Raw genomic sequence first — 24,728 nt, forward strand, 5'->3', positions numbered from 1 at the left:
CGGGGGCCCCTGTGCTGGCAGTTGGCTGCCCCTGAACCAGGTGACCTGAGGCCCCTCTCCAGGCCTACTTTCGGTGATTTTTATTCATTTCATTAGCTCTTAGGATATTTAACTGTCAGAGGCCCCCACCTCCTTCCCCCAGCCCATCAGAGCAAAGCCGATGTCTGTCTCCGGACAGTGTGAATGGCCTCCGCTGCCTTCGAGGTGTCTAATTTAGAGCCCGAAACCTTCCCAGTCTCCCCTTGGTTCCACGGTGTCAGAACTCTCGACAGTGGCTTTGTCACGCGCCTCGCTCTGCTGCACGGCAGAAATCGGGGGTGGCTGGCACCTGCCAGAAAGAACCCTTGCCGGTACTTGCTGGACACCAAGGAACGTGGCGGGCAGCGCTCCCAGAGCCATTTCCTTGGGGACGGCATCTGGAGAGGCAGAGGAGGTGATCTGTGTCAACACGAGCAGCCCTTCCCAAGGCCCATCCAGGGGGACGGACCTCTGAGATGGTGGGTTCCTGTGGGTCCCCAGCCGAGTCCCTGTCACCGCTGGGGCACTGCTCTGCACTGTGGGGCCTCAGACAGCTGTCCACATGGAAACGGCCGCGGGGCTCTCCGCCTCCGAGGGTGTGTGAGGCTAGAAAGGATCAGTGTTTTCCAAGTGCCAAGCAGGTGCGTTGGCACAGAAGGGCTCACCGGTGGGCAATCGTTACTGAGTCTGTGAGCTGGTCTAGTGCGGTGTGACCTGTCCCCTGCCAGCTTCTGTCCCGTGGCCAGTGCTGGGCTTCCATACATCTGGAGTGGCACAGAGGGAAGTACCCAGCGCAGCGGCCTCCTCTCCTTCCCTGCTCATCGGCTGCCTGTGGGGGTCTCATCAAGTCGGAGCTGGCTCACCTACTCCCCACCCGAGCCCCCCCAGAGGGAAGCCCAGATGTGTCACCGCAGTCATGCTCAGTCTCACGGGGAGGCACCCAGGGCTTAGGGGAGCCCCCTCTGGCTGGCTGCAGAGGCCTCTCCTGAATACAAACTCTCCCTCCCTATCTCACGTAGATCTTGAATGATCTTTCCCGGCCCCCCACCCTCCCAGCCTGTCAGATGACAAGCCGGGTTTGGGACGGGGCTGGAAACCCATTCATGAGAGCTGCTGGGTATCATTTCTGCTCTCTCTGTCCCTGGCTGCCCTGTGGCCCTGAACTCTGGCCACCCAGTGCCCTGGAGAGGGGAGATGCTCTTCCAAATCTCCGTGCCTTCTGGAAATCAGCTTTGCCAGGTGCTGCTTTGAGCCTGGGCTCTGAGATGTGTCCGTACGGGGATGGCATGTGCCTCCAGGGCGAGCTGGCCCCCACAGCCGTCTGCAGAGCTGCTCAGCCCTGGGCCCGGGACACCGTGGCCCCGCCGCATGTAGTTGGATTGGCTCATTTGCTGATGGATATATTTGTTGAGCACCTGCTGTCTATTGGGAACGTTGTTCAGAAGGGCTAAGAAGTTGGGTTTGTCCAGGGAAGAGACAGACTCATCCACAGACACTTAGAAAATAACAGGAGATACAGCAAGAAGGATAGACTTTGTATGAGAGCATGGGGAGGGGGCAGTCCTGGATCACAGACTGGGCTGGGGATCCCCGAGGGCCTCCCGGAGGAGGTGTCCTAGGATCCAAGTCGGGCAAGGCTGAGGGGACAGTTTGTTGGAGTAAAATCAGAGCATGGTGGTTGATTAGAGTCTAAAGTGAGTGGTGATCTCCTTACACTTGTTTGCAAAGCTGCATCACGAGCTCCGTGCTCCTCTCCGCTCCCTCTGCTTCCTTACCGCCTAGTAGGGAAGGCATCCACGTGTGAGCTCTGCTCCTTGACCCGCACACCTCCGCGACAGTGCTGGGGATGCCCGGGGCTGACCGAGAGCACGCGGGGCTCCAGGTCACGGGCGTGGTGGCGTGAGCCCCCAGCATTCACTAACGGGTGGAGAAGTTAGGGCGTGGTCACAGTAGGTCCTTGTAGACGTGGGGCAGGTGGAGCGCGAGGCGATGCTCTCTACGCCGCCTGGTGTAAACACAGAGAAGCCCCAGGAGGCAGGTACGCCACCCCCGTTTTGTGGACCCGAACATGGAGGTCGAGCGGGAGGGGCTCATGGTGGTCCTGAGCCCCGCTCCTCCCACGAGGCCCCTTGTGCTGCGTTCCCGTGTAGACCTGGCTGGGCCCTCCCTTCCATGCGCCTGACGTGCTTCCCTCCCGCACAGTGAGCATGACCTGGGGGAGGACATCTACGACTGCGTCCCGTGCGAGGACGAGGGCGACGACATCTATGAGGACATTATCAAGGTGGAGGTGCAGCAGCCCATGGTAAGCCGCCCCTCGCTCGCAGCGTGGCCCCCACTCCGAAAGCTCCAAGCTCCCGGGGGGTGAGGGGCTCTCTGGAGCAGAGGGAGCTCCCGAGGCTGCACCCCAGGCCCTCCGGCCCCTGTGGGCTTCCTCGCTGTCCTCGGGCCCAGTCCTCCCTATGGGACGTTCTGAGAAGACCGGAGTGTGACAGTGCTGCCCCGGAATTCTCCGGAGGGTGTGCTGGATTCCAAGTCCTTCCTGCCCGGGGAGTCTGAAAATAGCGCCTGGGGCTCAGACGCACGGAGCGCACATCATTTTACTCCTTTGTGCGGAGAGCAAGGAGACCGCCGTTGGCTCAATTAGCCAGCTGTGCGTCTTTTATGTGGCAAGGATATTTATTTCCGAGCCGATGTTGGCTAATAATCTTTCGGACACCAGTTCGCTGCCGGGCGGGTTTATTGCCAGCAGCTGCCGTGCGGCGGGCTGGGGTCCTGTCGGCCCGGGAGGGGGAGGTTGGGGCCCTCGGGGGCAGGCCACAGCCCCCTGGGTCCCCACGCTCCTGGGAGATGGCCCAAATGCCACTTGCCAACTGTGGAAGCTTTTGACGCTGTTTGCTTTCACTGAAGAAACGGGGAATTTCTCAGGAAGCAAATTTCAGTGTTTTCCTTCGGTGTGGGAGTAACCAGCTGGTGGTGGAAAAACAAAGCTGGGGCGACAGCTCCCCAACGAGGCCTTTCCCGCTCTGGTGGCATCTGCCCCCACCAGCATCACGCCAGGAGAGGCACAGAGAAACATGGCAGTGGGGCTCCCAGCCCCCAAACTCTGCTCTTTGGAACGGAATGGGTTTCTCGTTTTGCTCCTGAAGGGTTTGAGGGTCCCCACCATTACCAGGGGTCTCTCTCTGTGATCCCAAGTCTGCCCAGGGCCAATGCTGCCCTTCCCTCAGGCAGCCTTGCGGTGGGGCAGCTCTGCCCCTGAACCTGTCCAGGGGACCAGTTATGGGGCTGGAAGGCCAAGCTATCGCCCGGCTGATGGAGATCTCTGCTTTGCCCCCCGGAGCTGGCCTGAAAGGCAGGCCAGCCCTCTGGATTTGGGGCCACATCCCTCCCAAGCCCTTTGAAGTTGAAGGTTGTGCGGGGGTGGGGGGGAGTGGATGCTGTGGCCCCGGGCACTTGGCAGGGGGCTCCCTTGCCTCTAGGCTGGAGATGCCCCCAAGAGTCCCCATCTGTGCCTGGCTTGCAGAGACCCTAGAGTGGGCCATCCCCAGGGCCTGCTGCTGTCCCTGGTCCTGAAGCGCATAGGGCAGGCTCCGGGCTGTTTACAGGACCTGCAGGGGCTGTGGGGGAGACAGGCTGACATCCCACCTGCCCTGCTCCGCTCAGTGTCCTGACAGCACTCCGTGCTGCTGCTCACAAGCTGTCCTGTCGGTCTCATAGCATGGGCCTCCGGCCTCCTGCCCATCCTCCGAGATAAGACAGCTGGTTTTACTTCCTCCCCGGTCATGTCCGGAGCTATCCGAACAGTCTAAGTGGAAGGTAGATGGAGACCTTCCCAAAGGAAGCTAAAGCCAGGGGACGGCAGGTGCCACTCTCGGAGCCCGCACAGGAGGAAGGGCCGAGCGCCGTCCCTCCCCACGCAGCCAGGCTGACACTCGGGCGGGCGGACGGGCACAGGGCTGTGACAGGATCCTGGGGCTGTTGGGTAAATGCAGATGAGTGTCCCTGCCTCCCCAGCACAGCCCGGATAATGAGCTGACACTGTTAATTGGTTCTCTCTGTGATTTATTTCTTCACGCTTTCAGATAAGATACATGCAGGTAAGTGGCAGGTGGAGGGAGGCCCGGGATAAATTCTGCCAGCACCATCCTCCTCCACCTCGCAGAGAGGTCTCCGATCTCTTGGAAAAAGCCTGGGACCCTGTCCACACCGAGATGCTGTCAGGCCCCACATTTTTACACATGGTTTTAGGGGGATCATAGGCCCCCAACATCCCTCTGAAGCCCTGAGAGCAGCAGTGTAGCACCCAGACCACAGGGGGCTTGGGAAGGAGCCCTGGGGGACCTCCTGCCTGATCCTGGCCCCCCTGGGTGATGTGCCCCATCTGGCACTTTCTTTGGAGCCCTCGGCCCCAGCAAACTCCAGCGGGGCCCCTGGGGCGTTTCCTAAAGGAGGAGGATGGCATTGGGGGCAGATAGGAGCCCACATGGCGTGTCAGGCCCAGCCATGCTTCCCCAGAGCCTCACTTAGGGACCTGTGTGGCTCACTCAGCCTAAAAGGACGTGAGGAGAGGGTCTGGAAATCCAGAGAGCCTCTGAACAGTCACCCCACCTGCAGCTTCTTCCCCCATCCCTGTGGCCACACAGGCTCCTGGTCAATCCCACCTGTGGCCACATTCCCCCCAGAGATAGGGAGCAGGCCCTGCCACAGAACCATGTCCCCGGTGACCCCTGCCATTGAGCTGGTCCCTCAGGACCCTGGGTAGAGGCTGGGGACCCTGGGAAAGCCCAGCCCGGCACTAACAGGTCGGTGCTCGGTCAGCTGCTGGGTTGGTGGACACAGGTCCTCGGGGAGCTGGTCAGAGCCTCTCCCTGTGCACATAGTAGGCCCTGTAAGCATGCCCCACCTGCTGTCTATGCTGGAGGGGCTGGCTCATGCGGGCCCCACGCCGGTCTAGTAAAATTCAGAATAGTGCAGCAGGAGCCCAGATTCTAGAAGCTTCCGTGCCTTTCTCTGAGCTGTCACCAGTCCTCAGGTTCATGCCACACACGCCCCGTGCCTCAGTTTCCTCATCTGCAGAAGCAGGGGAAGGGCTTAGGCCCCCTTCTATCTGCTACCCAAGCCCTCCATGTCACCCCTGGTGACCCCGTGGCCAGGCCTGGCTCATGTCCTGTGTCCTTCCTTCAGAAAATGGGCATGTCCGAGGAAGACAAGAGGAACTGCTGCTTGCTGGAGATTCAGGAGACTGAGGCCAAGTACTACCGAACCCTGGAGGACATCGAGAAGGTGGGTGCAGGCCCCCACCCTCTCCGGGCACCACCGGTCCCTTGGGGTGTGGCTGCCACCAGGCACCCCCCACCCCCAGCCCCCCACACAGGCTTCGGGCTCCAGCTGGCCAGAGTCCTCGTGGGCTGTCACCCTCGCCCCCGGGCCCACCTCCCGGCCCTCAGCCCTCACCTCGGCCCAGGACCGTCCTGAGCTTGTCTGGGTGGCTCCTTCCCGACTAAGCTGGGCATCGTTAATGGCCTCTGCTCCTCATGGCGCCGGGCTTAGCTCCTGATGAATACTCTCTCCTGCATGCTGGGTGCTAAGTTAAGCGCTTTGTGTATACCTTCTCCCCTAAGGCATTCTCTGCCCTCAGTTTCCCACTCTGTAAATTGGGGTAACAGTAATATCACCCCAGAGGTGGCTGTGGGTGTCCTGCCGCTGGGGTATAGTCAGGGCCCATGACGTCAGCCTGCAGAGCCCCCACGGCAGACCCTGTGCTCCCCTGAATGGTTGGTCAGTCGTCTCTCCCTGCTGGCCTCCCGAGCTCCTTGAGGACCACGGATGGGCCTTCTCCTGGCCCCACCCTGCTCTGGCCTCCCGTGGACACCGGCTCAGAGACATTTCCCTGTCACTTGAGAGTCCTTGTTGCCAATGGCCGGTGCTTACTGGGTGAAAACCCAACATTGTTTTCAAGGTAGAGCCTCCCTGGCTCTTCTTGGCTTGTGGTGTAGGACCAAGTGTGGCCATGACTGTGGAGCCTCCAGCCAGGAGTCCTGGGCTGCCCTTGGCCCCCAGTCCGGCCCAGGCCTCAGAATGACATTTCCTCGGCTCCTGCCTCAGCCAGCCCCATGTGCCTGCCCTTCCCTCCCACTGGCCACTGGCCTTTCTGCAAACATACCAGCACCCTCCTGGCCGCACACCCTGGCGCTGGCTCTCCACCTGCCCCTCCCCGGACAGTCCCCCTCCTTCCGCCAGTCCCCGCTCCCAGGTCAGCTCCTTCCAGGGCCCTGCAGGCCTCACACTTCCTCCACACAGCCTAAGTCCCGTGGCAGGAAACTGGTGGGCTGCTGCGGTCTGTCTCCACCTCTGGGACATGGCCGGCCTCACGGGCAGGGCTGTGGGTCCCCGGCGTGATGCACATTGGTGGTTAAGCAGGGAGTGGGCTCGGCCAGGGCATGCAGGGTGCTGAGCACTCGGGGGCAATCCCATGTTAATCCTCCCCTACCCGTGGAGGTAGGTGTTGCTTCCCCCGCGTCGCAGGTGAGAACACCCAGTCACCGGCCAGTGCCAGCCCATGCTCGGCGCAGGGAAAGCTGCTTGGCCACCTCCAGCGGCCGCCAGTGTCCTGCTCTGTACGCAGCCAAGGAGAGGCGCGAGGGCCCAGCATCCCTGGGGGAGAGGGTGGCAGGTCCTGCCCTGCCGGGCCTCTGGGGCACGACTTGACGGTTTCCCACATGTACGTCTCCTCGGAGGCTGGGCTTGGAGGACTCTGGCAGGACCCTTCCCTGCCACGGCGGGGCTCCTGGGGTTGGGGGCATCTCTGGATGACAGGTTTAGGGCTGTACTTCAGCTCAGGGATCTAAGTGTCGGGTGGGAAGTGAGGCCCTGTCCCCTGTCCCCTTGCGTGATGTGCTCACCTCTCTGGCCTCAGTTTCCTGAAACGTCTCAAACAGCCATAGCAGCACCAACCCCGGTTGCAGTAGGGTTGAAGTCTAGCCTGTCAGACACCACAGCGCTTTGCCCTTGTGGTGGCTGTGGGCGCTTGGCTCCGTCGTCCCCAGCCCCGCACTCTGCCGTGCCGTCGTCACCCCACAGAACGAAGCCCACGTGTCCCCAGAATGCATGCATTCTCCAGCGACGCTGGGCCCTGGTTCGTGCCCCAGGCCTGCATCACCGCCCCACGGAGAGCCCCTGGCCCCTGCCCCTTGGCGAGGTTGTCAGAGCCCCCCCACTGGCAGCTGTGGCCTCGAAGGGGCTGGCACCCTCCAGGCGAGCTGACGGTGGTGGGCTTCCCTGTTCTAGAACTACATGACACCCCTGAGGCTGGTGCTGAGCCCGGCGGACGTGACAGCCATCTTCATCAACCTGGAGGTAAGGGTTCCAGCCCGCAGCTCACCGCGGCAGGCTCAGGCTCCTGACCGGCTCGGGCGTCAAGCGGGTCCCAAGCTGACTGTCCCGCGGGTCCCGGGGAGCTGCGTCCCTGCCAGGGGCACGGTTGGTTGGTGCTGTGGGGTGCTTTTCAGACTGACAGGCAGGAGGGGAGTAGCCCCCCTTCCCTCTGAGAACTTGGTCTCAGGAGACAGGAGGACGAGGTTTCTGCGAGCTTCCGTGGCCTGCCGTCTGTGCTGGCCTAGGAGAGCTTTGAGGTTTGTCAGCCGGAGAGCAGTGTGTCCCCTCCAGCTCTGCACACGTCTGCCCAGACACGGGAAGGTGATGTCCTGTGAGGAGGCTCGCCTTGATGTGGTCAGCAGAGCGGGCAGGGGTTGGCGGGAGGCTCTGGAAGCTATACCCGGGTGGGCTTCCTCCGGGAACGCCCGGCGGGTGCAGCAGCTCCTGCCCGCCTCCCGCGGCCCCTCGTGAGCTCGAGGGGTGGGTGCTGGTCCTGGGGGAGGCTGAGCCAGACTCGGGAGGTTCTAGCGCTCTGTGCCCCCTCCTCGGAGTTTGTCCTGCCGCGCGTGGTGGCCAGCACAAATGGCCATGGACAGAGGGGGAGCCGGACCGGGGGCTGTGGGGAGCCCCGGAGTGCTGCCTGCCGGTTGTCCGGCTGCTCTGAGATGTGGACAAACACCTGTCCCCATGGAGAAAGTCCACCCCCAGAGCCGCAGACCAGGGCAGAGCGCCCCATGTGCCTGCACACCGCGGGAGGGTAACAAGGATGCTGAGTGGCCATAGCCGCCCGGGGCCGTCGTGGTCCCGTTCTGGCATCGGGGCCTGCCCTGGGTCGGCCACCCCGTGTCCAGACAGGCCGAGCAGGTCCCGTCATGCGCCCGGCGCTGCAGCACCTTCTAGTGTTTGCGAGGGGAAGCGCGCCCGGCGCCGGGGCCTCACGCTCGTGTCCGTATTTGCGCCCGGAGAGAGTGATTCACGAGCCCGTGGCCCTGCCGGCCCAGCGCACCTGTTCACGCGCTGACTGTCCTTCCCAGGACCTGATCAAGGTGCATAACAGCTTCCTGCGGGCCATCGACGTGTCCATGATGGCAGGGGGCAGCACTCTGGCCAAGGTCTTCCTCGATTTCAAGGAAAGGTGAGTGGCAGGCCCGCCTTGCCGGTCCCGCCCTGTCTGCGGGGCCTCAGGTTTTGCTATGGGGATGGGGCGGAGCTGGCCGGTTGGGGTTTCCTCAGGTGCGAGTCTCACAGCGAGGTCCTCAAGGCCTGTGGCTGTGCCCCATGAACCCCTGTCCTCACTTACAAACTGAGAGAGCTGTGCACCCTTCCCACAGTCACAGCCTGGAGGGGTGACCCCCAAAGGGTCTGGATGGGCAGAGGCTTCACAAGGGCTGCACCAGCTCCCTCTGCCTCTGTGCCTCGGGGTCTTGGTAGCCGAAGGACGTTCTCACCAGCACGGTGCACCTGCTGCATGTCAGCCCCATGGGCATCCGGCACCTGGGAGACTCTGCTCCTCTGCTCTAGGCCTGGGTGGGGCGGTGGCACGTGGCAGCCACTTAATGACAGAAGCCAAACCTGCCCCTGCAGGGTTGAGTACGGGGCTTCCAGGGCTCTGGGTGCCCGGGGTTGAGGCCACATCCCTGCTTCCTTGCCTGCGTGTGTCATAGGACCTTGACTTGCTAATCCTTCCGTTAGGGGCAAGGATGTTCTCTGTGCCATGTGATACCTTGAGGGTCATGCCTGTGCTACTGACATGGCTTGTCTGTGTCAACTGAAGGGCTTTGGTGGCCAGGCAGGTGGTGGGCCTGGGCCAGGTAGATGGGCTGGGGAGTGCACAGTGGCAGCTGGGGGCAGGGTTGCTCGGCCGCCCTGGCATAAGCCAGCCCCAGCCCCCAGCGTGTTGAGACGGTGCTTCCAGTGCCAAGGAGGGTGGTCCTGGGTCCTCCGATCGTGCCCTGGTTTCCTCCAAGTCTCCGTGGCATCGGGGCAAATGTCCACGAAGCCCGAGGGGGCATACACCCTACGCATCAGGCAGCCTCTCTCCTCCCCACAGCGTCCAGCTGGTTAGGCCAGGTCTAGACACACAGATGGCACTGGCCTGCCTATGGCCAGAAATCCGTGGGCAGGAATCGTGCCCCCGGATGCGGCTTCTCCGACCGTCCAGATCAAGTATTGTCGACGGAGGAGGGTGACAACTCATTTAGAAACAGACACAGGATCCTTTCTAAAGAAGCATACATTGCCGTCAGCAGGCTTCCGTGAATCTGTTTCGTTGTTTGCTTTAAGCTCCTCAACCCCGGTGGATGGAGGGGTACAGAGCCACCTTCTGTGCTTCGAAATGTCCTGCCGGAGTCCGGCAGGGGAGGACTGGGATTCTGGAAGCTTCTAAGTAGGTGTGAGGGGCAGCTGTCAGGACGCCTCTGCCGTCTCCATAAAGGCCTTGGCCCCCGCATCTCCTCACGGAGCCTGGGCAATCTCGTCTTCAAAGCCGGGGACAAAGTCCGACGACTTGAGGGCCTGGCCGGATGCCCGGTGCTGCGGGAGCGCCGGATGACGCAGTCCAGCCACTGAAGTTGCGAGAGGCCTATCAGACGAGGCCCTGCCTTCTGTCCTTCGGGCTCTGGAGAAAGTGCCGGAAGGTTCTGTCTTGACGGCTCTTCTGCCCAGCTGCTCATCAGAGCCAGCTGGGAGCTCGTTAAGAATGCCAGGCTGGGGTCCACTCTGCAGGGTCTGAGGGGAGGCCCCGCAGCAGCTGGTTGGGAGCCTGGGTCCATCTCATCCTCATCTGCGGGGAAACTGTCAGGGGACCGCCGGCTAGCTCACGTGCCCTCCTGGCCAGGCAGCCCATCCCAGGGCTGGATTCCAGGGGCCTCTGCCTACGAGCACCTGACAGTGCTTCCCCTGCGTGCCCTGTGACCCAGGCAAGGATCCCCTGAGCCTGCTTTCTAGGTGCCACAGGTTGGGCCCCTGGGAGGCATGAGGGAGCAGGCAGCGCTCAAGTGAGCGTAGGGGCAGATGCGAGACCACTGGCGGCCCCGGGCGGGGGGCAGGCCGGTCCCTTACCTGCTCCCAGTCCCCAGCAACATTTTCCTCTCGCCTGGCCGCAAGCCCATGGGCAGCTGGAGCCAACTCAGGCTAGAGCTGTCAGACGTCCCCTCGCCCCGGTGGCAGACACATCGGACACTTCTTCCAGGGGGAGGGAGGCTGCAAACCAAGCAGGGCTGCCTCTGAGGCCCATGAACCCACCCCCAGGGCAGCGATGGCACGTGGCCAGGGGACAGACGGATGACCTGCCCTTCCCTGAGAACCTCCACGTCCCGGGCCTGCCCTTAACAAGGCCACCGGCTTCCGCACACAGCTTTGGGCCTCACCTGGCTCTTGGGCCTTGCTCCAACGGGGATGCCCGTCATTTCTACCCAGCAAGGCCTTGGGGACTGGGCCCTTGAGTTGGGGTCCCTCTAGGGAGGAGCCTGGCTGCGTCCCGTCAGAGTTCATGTGCCCAGTCCCTTAGTCTGTCCCTACATCCATCTTTCTGCCACTTTGCCTCCTCATTTCTGAGTCAGCACCTACGGTCCTGGTTTGTTTGCATACTGATTCCACAGCATTTATAGAGTGCCTGCTGTGTACAGAGCAGAATAGCCCCAGCTGTTCTGGACAGGGAGGGACGGGAGGGGATGAAAAGCAAGTTCACAGACAAAGGAAACAAGAGGACAGGAAGAGGGAGAGGAGTGGGGTGCTGAGGACCAGGGTGAGAGGCAGCGAGCTGTGAGGTGGGGGGAGCAGAAGCTGCTGAGAAGGCCCCTGGGTGAGGCTGGAGCCGGACTGTTCGGGAACTGGCAGAGGCCAGAGGAGCAAGCGTGAAGCGGGCCAAGAGGAGATTGTCTAAGGTGTGACTTGCTTCTGCAGGAGGCTTGCTTCTGCCTAAGGCCAAGATAGGGGTTTAGATGTTTGTTTATGAGGGCAGGAGGAAACCACAGAAGAATCTCGTGGCAAGATCCTGGCAGCTCATCACGGATGAAGGGTGGAGTAGCATCCAAGTGTGGTATGACCAGCGCCAAGTGGCAGAAGACAATCACCTCCCTCTTTTTGGAGCTAATACTTCCATTAATGCAGCCTCAGTCCTCAGACAAGGTGGATGCTCCTCTTAGCCTTGGCCTGAGGGGACAAGTCCCACACAGTGGGAAGTGGGACTTGGGAAAGGCTTGCCTTTCGCAGATGTGGATGTAACAAGAGCCACATGGTTCTTATCTGTGGCTGGGGTTGGCCAAGCTGGGTCAGTGGGTCAGGCCAAAGACTACCAAGGGAACCGGCCACAGGGACTTTGTGGTCCAGCGAGAAGGCGGAGGTGTAGCTCTTAGGAGGAACTCTCTGGAGCTTTGCACAAGTGCTTCTAGGAAGAGCGGCCATCAGAGTAAGATGGAAGGCAAGTCCCCGCCCCCGACCCCAGGGCCCAGGAGCGTTAAGGGCTTTGCCACAGCTGAGCACTGTGTTCTGCGCTTTCTGGCCGCTCAGGGTGTCGGGCTGGGTGGTGCTGCCCTCTGGTCGTGACTCCCGCCTGCGGGCCAGGGTCTCAGGGAAGCGGGGTGGTCCCCGTCAAGGTTTGCAGGGAGAGAGCCCACCGTGTCCAAGCTCGTCGAGCCCCCATGAGGTGCTGTGCGGCTGCCTCATCTGGCAGGACTGCCTGGGACCCTCTGACCTGGACAGGCCTTTGGTCTCCCGCCTTCCAAGCGTCTGGCCGTTGTTCCGGCTCGGTCCTGCGTCTTCGGTGCGTACCCGGGAGCGCCACCAGTGTCCGGGACCTGCTCTGGCCGGGTCCCCAGGCACCGGGAGAGTTGGGAGTTCTGTGACAACGGTCAGGAGACGGGGAGGTCGCCCCCCCATAGATGCATGTATGCCCCCCTGTAGGGGGTCCCAGTTGTGTGTGCAGGAAGTTACACACATAGTCCTACAGACACACACCAGGCTTGGGTGCCCGCTCGTGAGTCAGGGACCCGGAGGCTGACGCCGCGCATTCAGAGGACGGAGCGAGTCGCTGGTGTGCCGAGCTGGCGGGGAAGGAAGACACAAATGAGGGGGGAACCCTGGACACGCCGTTGGGGTGTCTTCAACAGGGCAGAGCGCATCTGCACCCCAGCGGTCTCCACACACGGGCGGCGAGCCAGGCCCCAGGACACCACCTCACCGCCTTGCCCGGGCCCGGGTGGCCGAGGCAGCCGGCTGTCTCCAGGGGCCCTCCGAGACCTCGAACCATGACTAAGTCCCCTGCGTGTGTGTTGCTCTTCTTCCAAAAGCTGGATAATTTTTCCCAACAGCACAAGATGTTCGTGGCTAGAAGGGAGGCCTGTCAACTCTCACTTCCTTAGCTCACTTCCTTCCGTAGGCCGAGAAGGGCCCGTGTGTGGCCCACGCTGCCTGGCCAGCGGCAGGGCCCAGAGCTGAGAGTGGGCGGCGCTGAGAGGCCTGATGGTCCTCACAGAAACATACTCTGTCGGTTCTGTGGCCGAAATCAAGGTGTGGGTGGGGTGGCGCCTTCCTGCCTCTACCAGCTGCTGGTGGCCCCCAGGTCCCCTGGCTTGTGGCCCGCCCCCTCCAGTCTCTCCTCGGCCCTCATGCAGCTCCTCTCCCATCTCAGACCACCCACGGGGTCGGTGGGGGTGAACGAGGGCTCAGCACTGGGGTGGCCTGGGTCTCCAGCATGGGGGCCCGGAAGACTGGTCTGGGCCCCATGGATGTACTTCAGGGTCTGGCCTTGCTGCTCCCTTGCTGGGTGACCAGGAGTCATGTCACTTCTCAGAGTCTCGGGGGCCCTGTTCTGGGAGTGGTGTTTTGTGAAGACAAGCTGAGCTCAGGTGCGAGTGTGTCCCGTGGCCCCGCCTCTTTCCATCCTTCAAGCTTTGCTCCCTTCCCTGCAGCGGCAGCCCCTGCCTGCTGGGAGCCACAGTCACTGCATTGCCCGTGTTCGGGCAGCCGGGATGGGGTTGTGGCCGCTCACAGCCACGTGTCGGGCCTCTGAGCAGGCCAGGCCTCCAGGCTGGATGGACCTGTCCCTGCAGCTCAGAGCCAGTGAAGGGGGGTGGGTGGCCCGCTGCTGCTTCTCACTCGACTTTGGGCAGGGCTGTGCCCAGAGGCTCTCCACCTGTTTCCTTGTTTTTCTGTCTCACCTCACGAAACCCAGGGACAGGGTTGGGAGGGGAAAGGAGGCAGGGCTAGAAATGATGGGGCAGGGTGTTGAGGCATGAGTAGAAGTTTGCTGGCCAGAGAAGGTTGCAAGTGCCGTGTGGGGCTCGGGGGCTGGGAGCTGTGCTGTGATGAAAACAGGGTTGGGACCCACTCTCCATATACCCTCTCTGCCAAAAACCTTGAGCCGAGATGAGCCAGGGTGTGCTGAAGTGAAGGGGGAGCCCCTAAGGCTGACTTGGCGCGCTGCAGAGCTGCGGGCCCCTGGTGCTTAGGAGAAATGCTCTCGCTGGCCACATAGTTCCCCCGGGTGCTTAGGAGAAATGCTCTCGCTGGCCACATAGTTCCTCCATGGGAGCGGCTGGGCCGTCGCCGGGTCTGCTCATTCAAAACAACTTGACAGGAACCTTGGAGTCTCTAGTCCCCCAGATGTTTCTAGAGATGATGAGATTTACCAGCTTTTATACTGAAATTTTCAGTTTAATAACAGACTCATTTAAGCGGAAACCAGGGCTCAGGTTCTCATGCAAAGCAGTGTGCGGCCGGAGCATGGCGGGGCGCGGCTGTGGTGCCTTCTACTCGTCGGTGGCGGGGACGGTGGGCTTCTGTGTGAGGCCCGGGACCGGGTCCGCCTCTCGCAGGAGTCCTAGCATCTCAGCCTCTCGATGCCGGAAGCTTCCCTGCAAGCTGGCAGCGAAGAAAAGTCTCTGGGCGGCTGGAGAGTGCGGCAGCGGCCTGGCAGGGGGGCGGGCTGGGGAGCCTCGGAGCGGGCCCAGGCCCAGGGCAGGAGCCGTGAGATGCTCCAGCCGGGCCTCTCTGAAGTCGCAGGCTCGATGGGTTGAAAACATGCTCCCCACGTGCCGCTTTGTTCCTCCAGTGTTGGGAGGACTGTGGGTGTCGTCTGTCCCCAATGCCCTCGGGCCCTACAGCGGGAGCCTGGGAGCCCCCAGCCCGGGATGCTGCTTCTCAAGAGCCCGCCTCCCCGGAAGCCCAGCCAGCTGCGGGCCCAGCCGCCCGCCCCCAGCACCCGAGCACCTCGCCAGGTGCCCCGCGGGAAAGCCGTGTCCACGGGGCACGGAGAAGCGGCCCTGAGCCCATCTGGGCTGCTCCCAGGGACTGCCCCCAGCCCCCAGAGTTGGGCGGGAGGGGCCTTCAGGCGTTTGCTCTCCCGCAGCACCCTCTGGCGGGTGTCACTGGAGGCCTTGGACGGGGCCCAGCCTCCCGATGAAGCTGCGTTGTTGGCCAGGCCCTCACCTGTTCTCAGCGGGTGACCCTTAGCAAGTTCTCTGGGGCCTCAGTTTCCCTGCCTGGAGAATGGGGCTGATCGCCCCTCCCTTTGTAAGTGGGTGAAGGGCTCATGGTGGTGTGCAGGAAGCACTGGGCAGCAGCGGCTCCCAGAGGCGCTGGCTGTGACCGTCATGCTTGTCACCTATGTGGTCCTCGCGGGGCCAACTCTATAGTCGCACGATGAGATTTTCAAAGATGAAGTGTCAGGCTCGTGACCCAAGGCCCGGAGAGCGCTGGGCTCTTGGTGGCAGGAGCTCAGTCTGCGAAGTCTGCAGTGGGGGTCGGCCGTGGTGTTAGAGGGTGTCAGGGCAGGAGAGAGTGACCTGAGGCTGCCCCCAGGACCCCCAGGCCCGCGCGGCCACGTCCCTCCCCTGGGCGTGCAGCAGGGCATTTGGGGCTGACGTCACCCTGCCCCCAGAGAGGGGCTGCCCGGGACCCAGGCAGAGTGTGTCGGCGTCATGTGAAAGCAGCAAGGGCTGACCCCGCGGTCCCCACGCCCTGAAATGTCGGCACGGGGGCTACCACCCCACGCAAGCGCGGAGCCAGGAAGGGCCACGGCGCTCAAAGCCTGCAGACAGGAGTCCAGGCATTCCTGGGGTCCCCCAGCCCTGGGGCGGCAGGGGCTTCTCTCCTGGCCTTTCCGGGGGCAGGATTGAGGTGGCAGTGAGAACCCCATTCCAGACCCGGTCCTCTCCTGAAATAGAACCACAGAGTGGGGACCTCCTTGGGTTTGGGGGCCAGGGAGAGCGGGGGAGCCCCTCGTTCCCAGCATCTTGGCAGCTCTCCTGGCCTGGCAGTATTTTGGGAGGGAGAAGGCAGCCACACGGAAAGAGCAGAGCCACAGAGCAGGTTAACGAGTGAGGGAGACCCGTTTGCTGTGCGCTTGCCGTGCCATCCGTGGGGAGCTAAGGCCGGGCCCGGGGCCGCGGTGTCTCACGAAGCTGTGGGCGTGCGCTCCCTGTCCAGGCTCCTGATCTACGGGGAGTACTGCAGCCACATGGAGCACGCCCAGAACACGCTGAACCAGCTCCTCGCCGGCCGGGAGGACTTCAGACAGAAGGTCGAGGTAATGGGGGCTCCCGGCTGGTCCCCCGCTCACCTGCTCACTGGCCCCTTGCTTGCCCTTACTGGGGGAAGGTGGATGTGAGGGTAGTGATGGGACGGTTTCTCTAGATGTTTTTCTTGATGATTTTTTTCCCTTTGCATTTGTGGGGGGGAGGCAGGTGGACGTCACCTAGGTGACCCGAGGTCCCTGGGTGCAGCAGAGCCAGGCCCCTGGGGCCACATCCGGCTCAGCAAGGGGCTGTGACTGACCCCTGACCCCAGGGGGACCCCAGGTAATGGACGTTTGCTGGGAGCCAAGGAGCTTCCCTCCCGTCACCGTCCCCACCCCAGGCTCAGGGCCAGTCTCTGGCACTTGTCCAGTTGCCCATGTGAGCCCCTCTCCAGGACCCCTTCGCCATCCCCCTTGTGGGGCACAACTGAGCTGCTCCCTGAGGCTGGGATTCCCTTGTTGGATTTGGCCAGTCAAACCCTTTCTAGAGTGAATCCTGGTACAGGGGCCCTGTGTTCTCGCAGTGCTGGGGGGCATGTCCCCTGGAGATACATGTTGCCCCTGTGTGTCCGGGAAATCAGTGGGGAGCCCCCAGTTCCGGAGGATGGCCCTGCCTTGGTGTGAGTGGGCTTCCCTGGTCAGCGCCAGGCCAGGGGTGGCTCCGAATCCCAGAGCCCTCAGGTGCCCACTGCAGACTCCTGGGGCTACGAAGCGGCCGTGGGACCCTGCCCGCCTGCTGGGAAGCCCACCCCTCTGCACACACCTGGTTTGGGAAGGGTCTGTGGGAGACCCCGCCTGTTTGGGGAGCTAGGCCAGGGAAGGGCCGCACACCTGGGCCCCAGTTCAGGGCTTAGGTCTGCCGCCCCCCACCTGGGCTGTGGGATGGGAGCGTTGGGGTCCAGCGGCCCCGGTGAGGGTCCCCATCCCCCTGCTGCTCCCGTTGCCCAGGAATGCACGCTGAAGGTCCAGGACGGGAAGTTTAAGCTTCAAGACCTGCTCGTGGTGCCCATGCAGAGGGTCCTGAAGTACCACCTCCTTCTGAAGGTGAGCCCACGTGGCCCGGGGCCGCCCCCGGGTCGGGGGGTGGGGGGTGGAGGCCCAGCTGCCTCCAGGGCGCGGACGGGGCCACGCGGGCCGGCGCGAGAGGCAAGCGAGCGAATCTGCTCCCGCAGCCTGTGTGACGCGCGTCAGGAATGTTTGTCACAGGAAACGGACAAGGGGAAACTGGGATTGAAATCTGTAAGAGAGCCGAACGTTGAGACAGAAATGTGTCCCCAGAGCAGGAGTAAGAGTGGCCTGGAGTGGGTCACTGAACCCAGTCTCTGAGCTTCCTGGCAGCCACGGTAGAAATGGAAGTGGGAAGTCCTTCTGGACAGACAGACCTGGGGAGAGACCGTGGTGTGTGTGTGGCATGCGGCTCCTCGGTGGGTCCAGCCGTTACCGCTTAGCCCGGAGCTTTGCCTCGCGTTGCTTTCAAGTGCTCCCTGTTACCCTGGGGTTCGGGGACAGCCCGTCTCGAAGCAGTGTGTCCCCGGTTGAGGGCTTGCTGTCTGTGCTGGGTTGGGCGGCTGAGCCAGAGCCCGGGCCGGCGGGCAGGGACTTTGTCCTGAGGGTCTGGCTCTGTGCCCACACCCCGTGCCTGGTGGGGGCAAGGACGGAGGCTGGCGTCCCCGCATGGTGACCCGGGACTCCTCTCTCACACGTGCAGGAACTTCTGAGCCATTCCACTGATCGGCCCGAGAGGCAGCAGCTCAAAGAAGCGTTGGAAGCCATGCAGGTGGGTGGGTAAACTGAGGCAGGGGAGGGGCCTGGCCAGCGTGGGACTTCACATACCAAGTCTGCGTGCTTTGACCGGATTTGGGCTCAGTGACAAGTGCTGTTCTATGACCGTAGAGGCAGCTTTTCCTGGGAAGACAACAGGCGGAGCAGGGCGGGGTGGTGGGTGGGAGCCAGCCTGGGACAGAAAGGGTGGGTGGAGGGGGCTTCAGGCACTCGCCCCAGATCCCTAACCTCCCCTGCCCATGGCGACTTCCCTGGGCCTCCCTTCTTCCTGCTTTCCCGACTGTCCAAGGGCTCTTGCCAGGTCCCAGGCGCTGGACTCAGTCTGGGCCATCTGGCCCCGTGCTGCCCACTGCCCAGGCCTCCGGCTTTTGCTTCTGAAATGCCCTCCCCACCCAGCCATGCCGCCTCCTCTCCCCTCCTCCCTATGTCCATTGGAAGCCCACTGTGCAGGTAAGTCCCCAGAAGGAGAGCTCAGCTCATGCCCTCCCCTTGCTCTAAAGCCTTCTGTGGCTCTCCACTGTCCCCTGAGTCAGGCTCAGGCCCCCCTCCTGGCACACAGACCCCCACGTGCCTGGCTTTGCAGCTGTGTTTGCCACTGATGCCCTAAATTCCAGGCAAGCTTGGCCACTCCCATGCCCCTGTATGTGCTGCATCCTTTCCTATTCCTGTTGGTTCAGGCTGGACGTCCTCCTTGTCACCTGGCTGTGTCCTGCACATCCTCGGTCTTTGCAAGGTGACATTTTCCAGGAGGATTGCCCCCCCCCCACCCCTTGGGAATGGCTGTGCTGGGAGTGCCATCACCCCTTTGTGCACATTGCTCCCTGATCATGGTCACCTGTGTCCCCAGCCGAGCACAGTGCCTAGCATGGGGAAGATCCCATCAGCACTGCAACTGGGCAGAGGGACGACAGTGTCCCCAGCACTTCCCAGGGTGAATGCTGGTCTCAGAGGGACGACAGTGTCCCCAGCACTTCCCAGGATGAATGCTGGTCTCAGAGGGACGACAGTGTCCCCAGCACTTCCCAGGGTGAATGCTGGTCTCGGAGGGACGACAGTGTCCCCAGCACTTCCCAGGGTGAATGCTGGTCTCGGAGGGACAACAGTGTCCCCAGCACTTCCCAGGGTGAATGCTGGTCTCGGAGGGACGACAGTGTCCCCAGCACTTCCCAGGGTGAATGCTGGTCTCTGTACTCTCTTGGGTGAGCTCCTTCCAGAGGGCAGGGGTCTGTCTCCATCTGTGGCTTCGACCCCATCACCTGGCCCTTGGGTAGTCTGTGCGGGGGAGCGTTGCTGATGAGTTAGGCCCATCCTGGAACGTTTCTGCCTCAGATTCGCCCCCCCCCCCCCCGTGGGTTCCTTATAGGAATGGGCAGGAGGTGCTGGAGGGGAGGCTGGAACCGGTTCCCCACCACGGCCTGGCTCAGAGATTCCACCCAAGGCAGCTTGTCCTGCTGGGCGGGTCAGTGCCTCCAGCTGGTTTCTCAGGAACAGGGCTTGGGATCCCCTAGCACCCCTCCCCCCGCCCCTGCCCTGGCGTGCTGGCTGCCTGGATTGTGGCGGGCACTGCCCCCTGGTGGCCGACAGGAGGGCAGCAGCGTGTGGACAGCCAGAGCTAGACCGTGGGGTCACCCAGTTCTGCGCGGCTCTGTGGGAGTGGGGGGCCTGCCAGGTGCCCATTTCCCCAGAGCTGAGAAGCGGGCTGGTCAGGTCTAGCTGGATGTTTTCTTCTAGTCTGAGCTGGAAGGGGGTCAAGTGACAGGGCAGAGAGAAGCCGTTCCAGGAGGCAGGGGCGTGGGATTCTCGCCCAATGACACATGCCGTTTAGGGTTGGTTTAACCTTCCCAGCCTTAATTTTACTCGTGTGTCAGGTGGGGTTTCAGAGGCCTGCCCGCTGTGGGGCTGGTGGCAGGTGTTCTGAAAGTGTGGATGGGGTTGGGAGTCGGCCGGCTGACCCCTCCCCACCCCCGTTGTTTTCAGGACTTAGCAATGTACATAAACGAAGTTAAACGGGACAAAGAGACCCTGAAGAAAATCAGCGAATTTCAGAGTTCTATAGAAAACTTGGTAAGTGTGGCTGATTCTCTACAGAGTGGAGATTAATTAGGACCGCATAAACACGTTTCAGAAATCACTTTCACGATCTCAATATTAAATGAGCAGGCGGGTGGGGGAAGCAGGTGCAGCCGTGCACAGAGGTGGCTCCCTCGCCGAGAGGCAGGGTCTGGGGGAGGAGTGGTACTGACCCCCCTCCCTCCCTCCCTGGCCTGGACCGAGGACAGAAGGGCTGTGGCTCCTGGGGGACCTGAGGCTCCTTGGGCTCCTTGCCCACCCGAGCTCCGCTGTCCGCAGGAGGAACAGTGGAGAGGGTTTGGCTGCTCTATCTGGGAGTGGCGCTTGGTTCCTCCCCTCCCGTCCCCTCCGCTCCCCTCCCCTCCCTTCATTACTCAGGGCTGACACCTCACAGGACCCTCTCCCCAGCCTGGTTCATCAGAGGCTCGGCCTCCGGGCTTTGGGTGAGCCCGTGTCCTGCGGGAAGAGGAGATGGGCCGTCCCAGAAAGCAGACGCTTCCTTGCCAACCTGTAGCAACTTCTCAGAGATCCGCCGAATGTTTCAGCCAGGCTTTCTGTACCCTGACACCGCTGACATTTGGAGCCGGGCCATTCTCTGTTGTGGGGTCTGTGCTGCGCATTGTAGGGTATCGAGCACCCCTTGTCTGTGCACCCACCTTCGGGGCTCCCAGACATCCCCGGACGTCCCCTTAGTACAGAGTTACCCTGACTGAGAACCACTGGTCTAACGCCAGACACTTTTCACTGTCTGGTCCCTGAATTGGGCAGAGTCCGGGTGACCCTGTCAGGGGCTCATCAACACAGAAGCCTTTGCAAAAGAAGGCCTGAATGCCCAGGCCGACCCCTGGCGCCCATGGGCCCTCTCCTCACCCACCAGGGTCCGAAGAGCCCAGAGGGGAACTAGTGTACAAATGTAGTTTGTATAGAGAACCTCCCTGATGCATCGTCAAGGAAAGAAAAAAGAAGTTGCAAAACTGCATTATGACACGACCCCATGTTTCTGTCTTTTTAGGAAGAGCTAGAAATGCCTGAGTGCAGAGGAGGTGAGGGACAGAGGGGCCCCAGCCCACCTGCAGTGGCGTTAGCGCCCGGCGGGGTCCCGGGCTGTCCGTCTTCCCCTGGTGTTTTCTAAGGGCTGGCTATATGATGCAAGTTTTGGGGTTCTTAAAGTTTTTAGTTATGAATAATCGTGTTCCTTAAGTAACAAAAAGGAAACAGTGGTGGCGAACAGGTGTGGACCGGTCCCGGGGGCCGGATGCATGCTCAGTGCGCGCGTTTCTGCCGAGTCCACCACCCGCGGGTGCAGGAGACATGGGGCCCAGAGGCGGGCATCTGGGCGGGGTGCCCACCCCACCACGCGTGACTCCAGCACCGTGCTTCTCTCTGCCTTGGCCCGGCAGCTCCTGCGAAGTTCAGAAAACTCAGAAAGCCTCTGAGAACCGTCCATCATGGCACCACGGCCCGGCCCCGTTAACGTGCTGGAACATTCCCTCCTTCCCTTTCCCGTCCGGGTAGACGGTCTCTTTGCAAGGCAAGCAGGGAGCGCGTCCAGACGCGCCTTCTCTGAATCAGAGCAGGGGGAGAGCCGAGCCCGACTGAAATCCCAGCAGACCAGAGCGGGATTGGACTCGAAGCCCGTTCCGTGGAGGACGCCCCGCTGGCAGGCCCCTTGCCCCGCCCGCCCGCCATCTGATAGGCCCTGTTTGTTCTCCTCCGCTGGGTTTCCCAGGGTTGTGCGGCTGGCCCTTCCTACCAGGGCCCGGCTCTGGGCTCCACACAACGGTGGCCTGTTGCCATGACCCACACCATCAATCGCTCCTTGTTCCCGCAGCGCTGAAGGGAGTGCTCGTTGGGCCTGGGGCAGGGCCCGCCCCCCTCCCCGCCGTCCTCTCCTACCCCGACCTGCGCCCCAGCCCAGCCAGCAACCGCAGGCTTGCTTCGCCCGGGTCTGCCTTCCGTGTCTGCGGGAACCATACACGCTTGGGTGCCGGCCCGCCACCCTTCCTCTCCGTGTAGGTGCGAAGTTGGGGCGCCCCGCTCTGGTGCTGGGGCTGACCGCCTTGCCCTTTCTTTCCAGCAAGTGAAACTGGAGGAATATGGGAGGCCGAAGATCGATGGGGAGCTGAAGGTCCGGTCCATAGTCAATCACACCAAGCAAGATAGGTGAGCGGGCAGGCGGCCCCGGGCTGGGTGGCAGCCCCTTGTAGTCGGGCACCCGCTCCCCAGCGGCCTGGAGACGGCTTGTCCCGTGGGAAGAGCTGCCCGCACACTCGGTCCTGTGCTCCTCTGCTTCACTTGCCGCCTTCCTGCTCAGTGACAGCGTCCATGCCACGTCAGCCAGTGGCCGCCCTGCCCGTGGCCGGCACTGGGCGGGGCTAGAGGGCAGCCGGAGGCCCTGGCCTGCGAGCTCCCAGGCTCCCTGGGGCCGGCAGCGGCAGAGCGGCCACATGAGCTCTTGGCCGCATGCCTGCGAGGGAGTGCCTGGGCAGGTGACGGGGAGGACTCCAGATGCATGGCCCCTGCTTGTTCAGAGCCCTCCACGTGCACCTGCTGTGTGCAGGCCTGGGGCTGCGGCTGCGGTCATGGTAGATAGGGGTCCTGTCCCTCTGGGGCTCTCATCTAGTGGGGGATGGAGCATGGAGGCCTGAGGAGCCCATATGAGCCTTGAGCCCTGGGGGCGGGTAGTCAAGGAGGGCTTCCTGGAGAAGTTGTATGGAGCAGCTCAGACCTGCTGGGGGGCGGGTCAGAGTTTGGCAGCTGAGCCAGGCAGTAGGGTGAGGCTCAGGCTCGGAGAGGGAACAGCTCTGCTGCTGCTGCCCACCCCAGGCACACGCTGGCTGTCCCGGGACCTCAGAGCACGGGGCACTGGGTGTGCTGACGGCCGCCTGGCCACACTGCTGGGCCAGGTACTTGTTTCTGTTCGACAAGGTGGTCATTGTCTGTAAGAGAAGAGGCTACAGCTACGAGCTGAAGGAGGTCATCGAGCTACTCTTCCACAAGATGACCGACGACCCCATGAACAACAAGGACGTCAAGAAGGTAGGCCCCGGGCTGCCTGCTGGTGACGGCAGGGCCCTCTGGGGCTGAGGGAGGAGTCGCGGGGTGGCCTTGAGAACAGGGAGAGCCGCTCTGGAAGTCAGCACTGACCCCCGACTGGGTGGCTGCACCGTGCGAATGGGCCTTCCCTTCTGTCACCCTCTTGTTCCTCTGCCTTCTGTTGACAGCACGCCCAGCACTTCCTGGCCTTCTGTCTTTGAATCTTCACTGGGGGTGGGCATCACCGGGATCAGGCTCCCGGGTGAGGGGACCGCAGAGCGGCTCTGCAGAGAGCCAGACTTTAGACTGTGGCCATCTGATCTCAGCCCACATTGCCCCCTGCAATAAGCAGGCCTTCCTTTGGATGGTGGGCTCTGGGCAGGCCTAACTGTGGGTCGTTAGACACCGGCGTCCAGCCCGGTGGGCCGAGGCTGTTGGGGGGCGGGGCCGTGGCTGCTGGGGGCGGGGCCACGACTCCGGAGGGTGGAACCATGGATGCTGGGGTGTGGCTGCCACCCTCTCTGGTTCGGTCCTGCTTCAGCAGAGGCTTCTGCACCCCAGGGCTTGAGCACCACCTACTGTGTGCATCCCTGGCTAGATTTGGGGGCCAGGAGCCAATGTGTTAAAAATCCCAGACTCTGGACTTCAGAGCTCGCAATGTAGAATGCAGGTTCCACCTGGAAGGGCTGTTGGGGGTGACCCACTCAACACCACCCCAAGTCTGAAACAACTCCTGAGGCTTGGGGCCGAAGACATAGTCCCCCCCGGGTCCCAGCCCCTGGCACCTCTCCTCTGGGAGGCAGAGCCTTGCCCCTGGCAGTGGCGGGTCCCGGGCTGTGGTACCCACTGCCGGGTCACGCTGAGTCTCTTAACAATCTGTTTCCCCTTTTCCTCCCCTCTCCTCATGCCTCCTAGTCTCATGGGAAAATGGTAAGCACCTGGGTCCTCCTTTGCCTCCCTCCCCTCAGGGCCCAGCCGGGCCTTCCTTTCTGAGCCTGCGTGGCAGGGGGGACCCCGAGTGGGCCTGAGGAGGGCCAGGCTCCTGGCTTTCTTTTTCTTTCATCCTGCTCCCTGTGCCTTCATCAGGACGGTGGTGTGTATCCATGCTTTCGGACTGCCATTACAGAGGGTAGAAAGGAAGGCCCACCTGCCTGCCCCAGCCCCACCCTCTCCCGTTCCCCAGAGCTGAAGGACCCCCGGCTTTGGCAGGGCTTTGGTGTATTCTCATGGTGTCATTCTCCACCTTCCTGTCTTCCTTCCCTTCCTCCCTCCTTTCCTCCTCCCTTCTCTTCCTCCCTCCTTCCCCCTGTTACGTTCCCTCTGTCCCTCCTCCCTCTTCCCTTCCCTCCCTCCTTTCTTTTCTTCTTCCCTCCCTCCCTTCTCTGTTCCCTCCCTCCCCCTCCTTGTCTCCTTCCCTGTCTCTTCCCTCCCTCCCTCCCTTCTTCCTTTCTCCCTCCATCTTTTCCAACACAAATGGGCTCAGACTTCCCACACTCCTTCCTGGGCTCCTTCGCAAGCCCCTAGAGATGGCCAGGACTGTGGGTGGTCAAAGCAGCTGTGGGCTGGCTCTGCTTCAGGCCCTCCCAGCCCACGGCCTTCTCCAGCCTTTGGTTTGGTTTGGTTTCTGTTGTTTTACTTCACAGCAGTGCGTCTTTTAGCCTCACATTTAGGGACTGAAAGTGGGTGGACCGGGGTGGTGGAAGGGCCCCAGCCAGTTCTGAGCACAGGCTCCCGGGGGACCCCGCTCGATCATAGACGCGGCCCCGGCTGAGCCTGCGGAGAATTCAGTTGAGGGCACACATTGGAACAGGTGGCGGAGGGGTCTTGGGACATCCTGTTTGAGGGGGGTGCACACACACACATGCTTACACACATTCACATGCGTGTGCAGGCCCGAGTACCTGGTACACACACGTACACATGTGTGCAC

General features: G+C 62.3%; 1 protein-coding gene across 2 annotated transcripts in view; it reads left to right on the forward strand.

The window, feature by feature from the left end:
* The window catches only part of VAV2 (vav guanine nucleotide exchange factor 2), a 168,240-nt gene that overhangs the window by 122,291 nt on the left and 21,221 nt on the right, over window positions 1-24,728 (forward strand). For both annotated transcript variants that reach the window (XM_045771281.2, XM_045771280.2), the window contains exons 5-14: window positions 2,221-2,323; window positions 5,206-5,304; window positions 7,309-7,377; window positions 8,430-8,530; window positions 15,823-15,922; window positions 16,859-16,954; window positions 17,619-17,687; window positions 19,670-19,756; window positions 21,840-21,925; window positions 22,669-22,801. In XM_045771281.2, coding sequence (XP_045627237.2) covers window positions 2,221-2,323; window positions 5,206-5,304; window positions 7,309-7,377; window positions 8,430-8,530; window positions 15,823-15,922; window positions 16,859-16,954; window positions 17,619-17,687; window positions 19,670-19,756; window positions 21,840-21,925; window positions 22,669-22,801 — 943 coding nt within the window. The remainder of the gene's footprint in view (window positions 1-2,220; window positions 2,324-5,205; window positions 5,305-7,308; window positions 7,378-8,429; window positions 8,531-15,822; window positions 15,923-16,858; window positions 16,955-17,618; window positions 17,688-19,669; window positions 19,757-21,839; window positions 21,926-22,668; window positions 22,802-24,728) is intronic.

This window comes from Ursus americanus, chromosome 18 (assembly GCF_024610735.1).
Source record: "Ursus americanus isolate L20-20 chromosome 18, mUrsAme1.1.p, whole genome shotgun sequence".
Taxonomy (NCBI): domain Eukaryota; kingdom Metazoa; phylum Chordata; class Mammalia; order Carnivora; family Ursidae; genus Ursus; species Ursus americanus.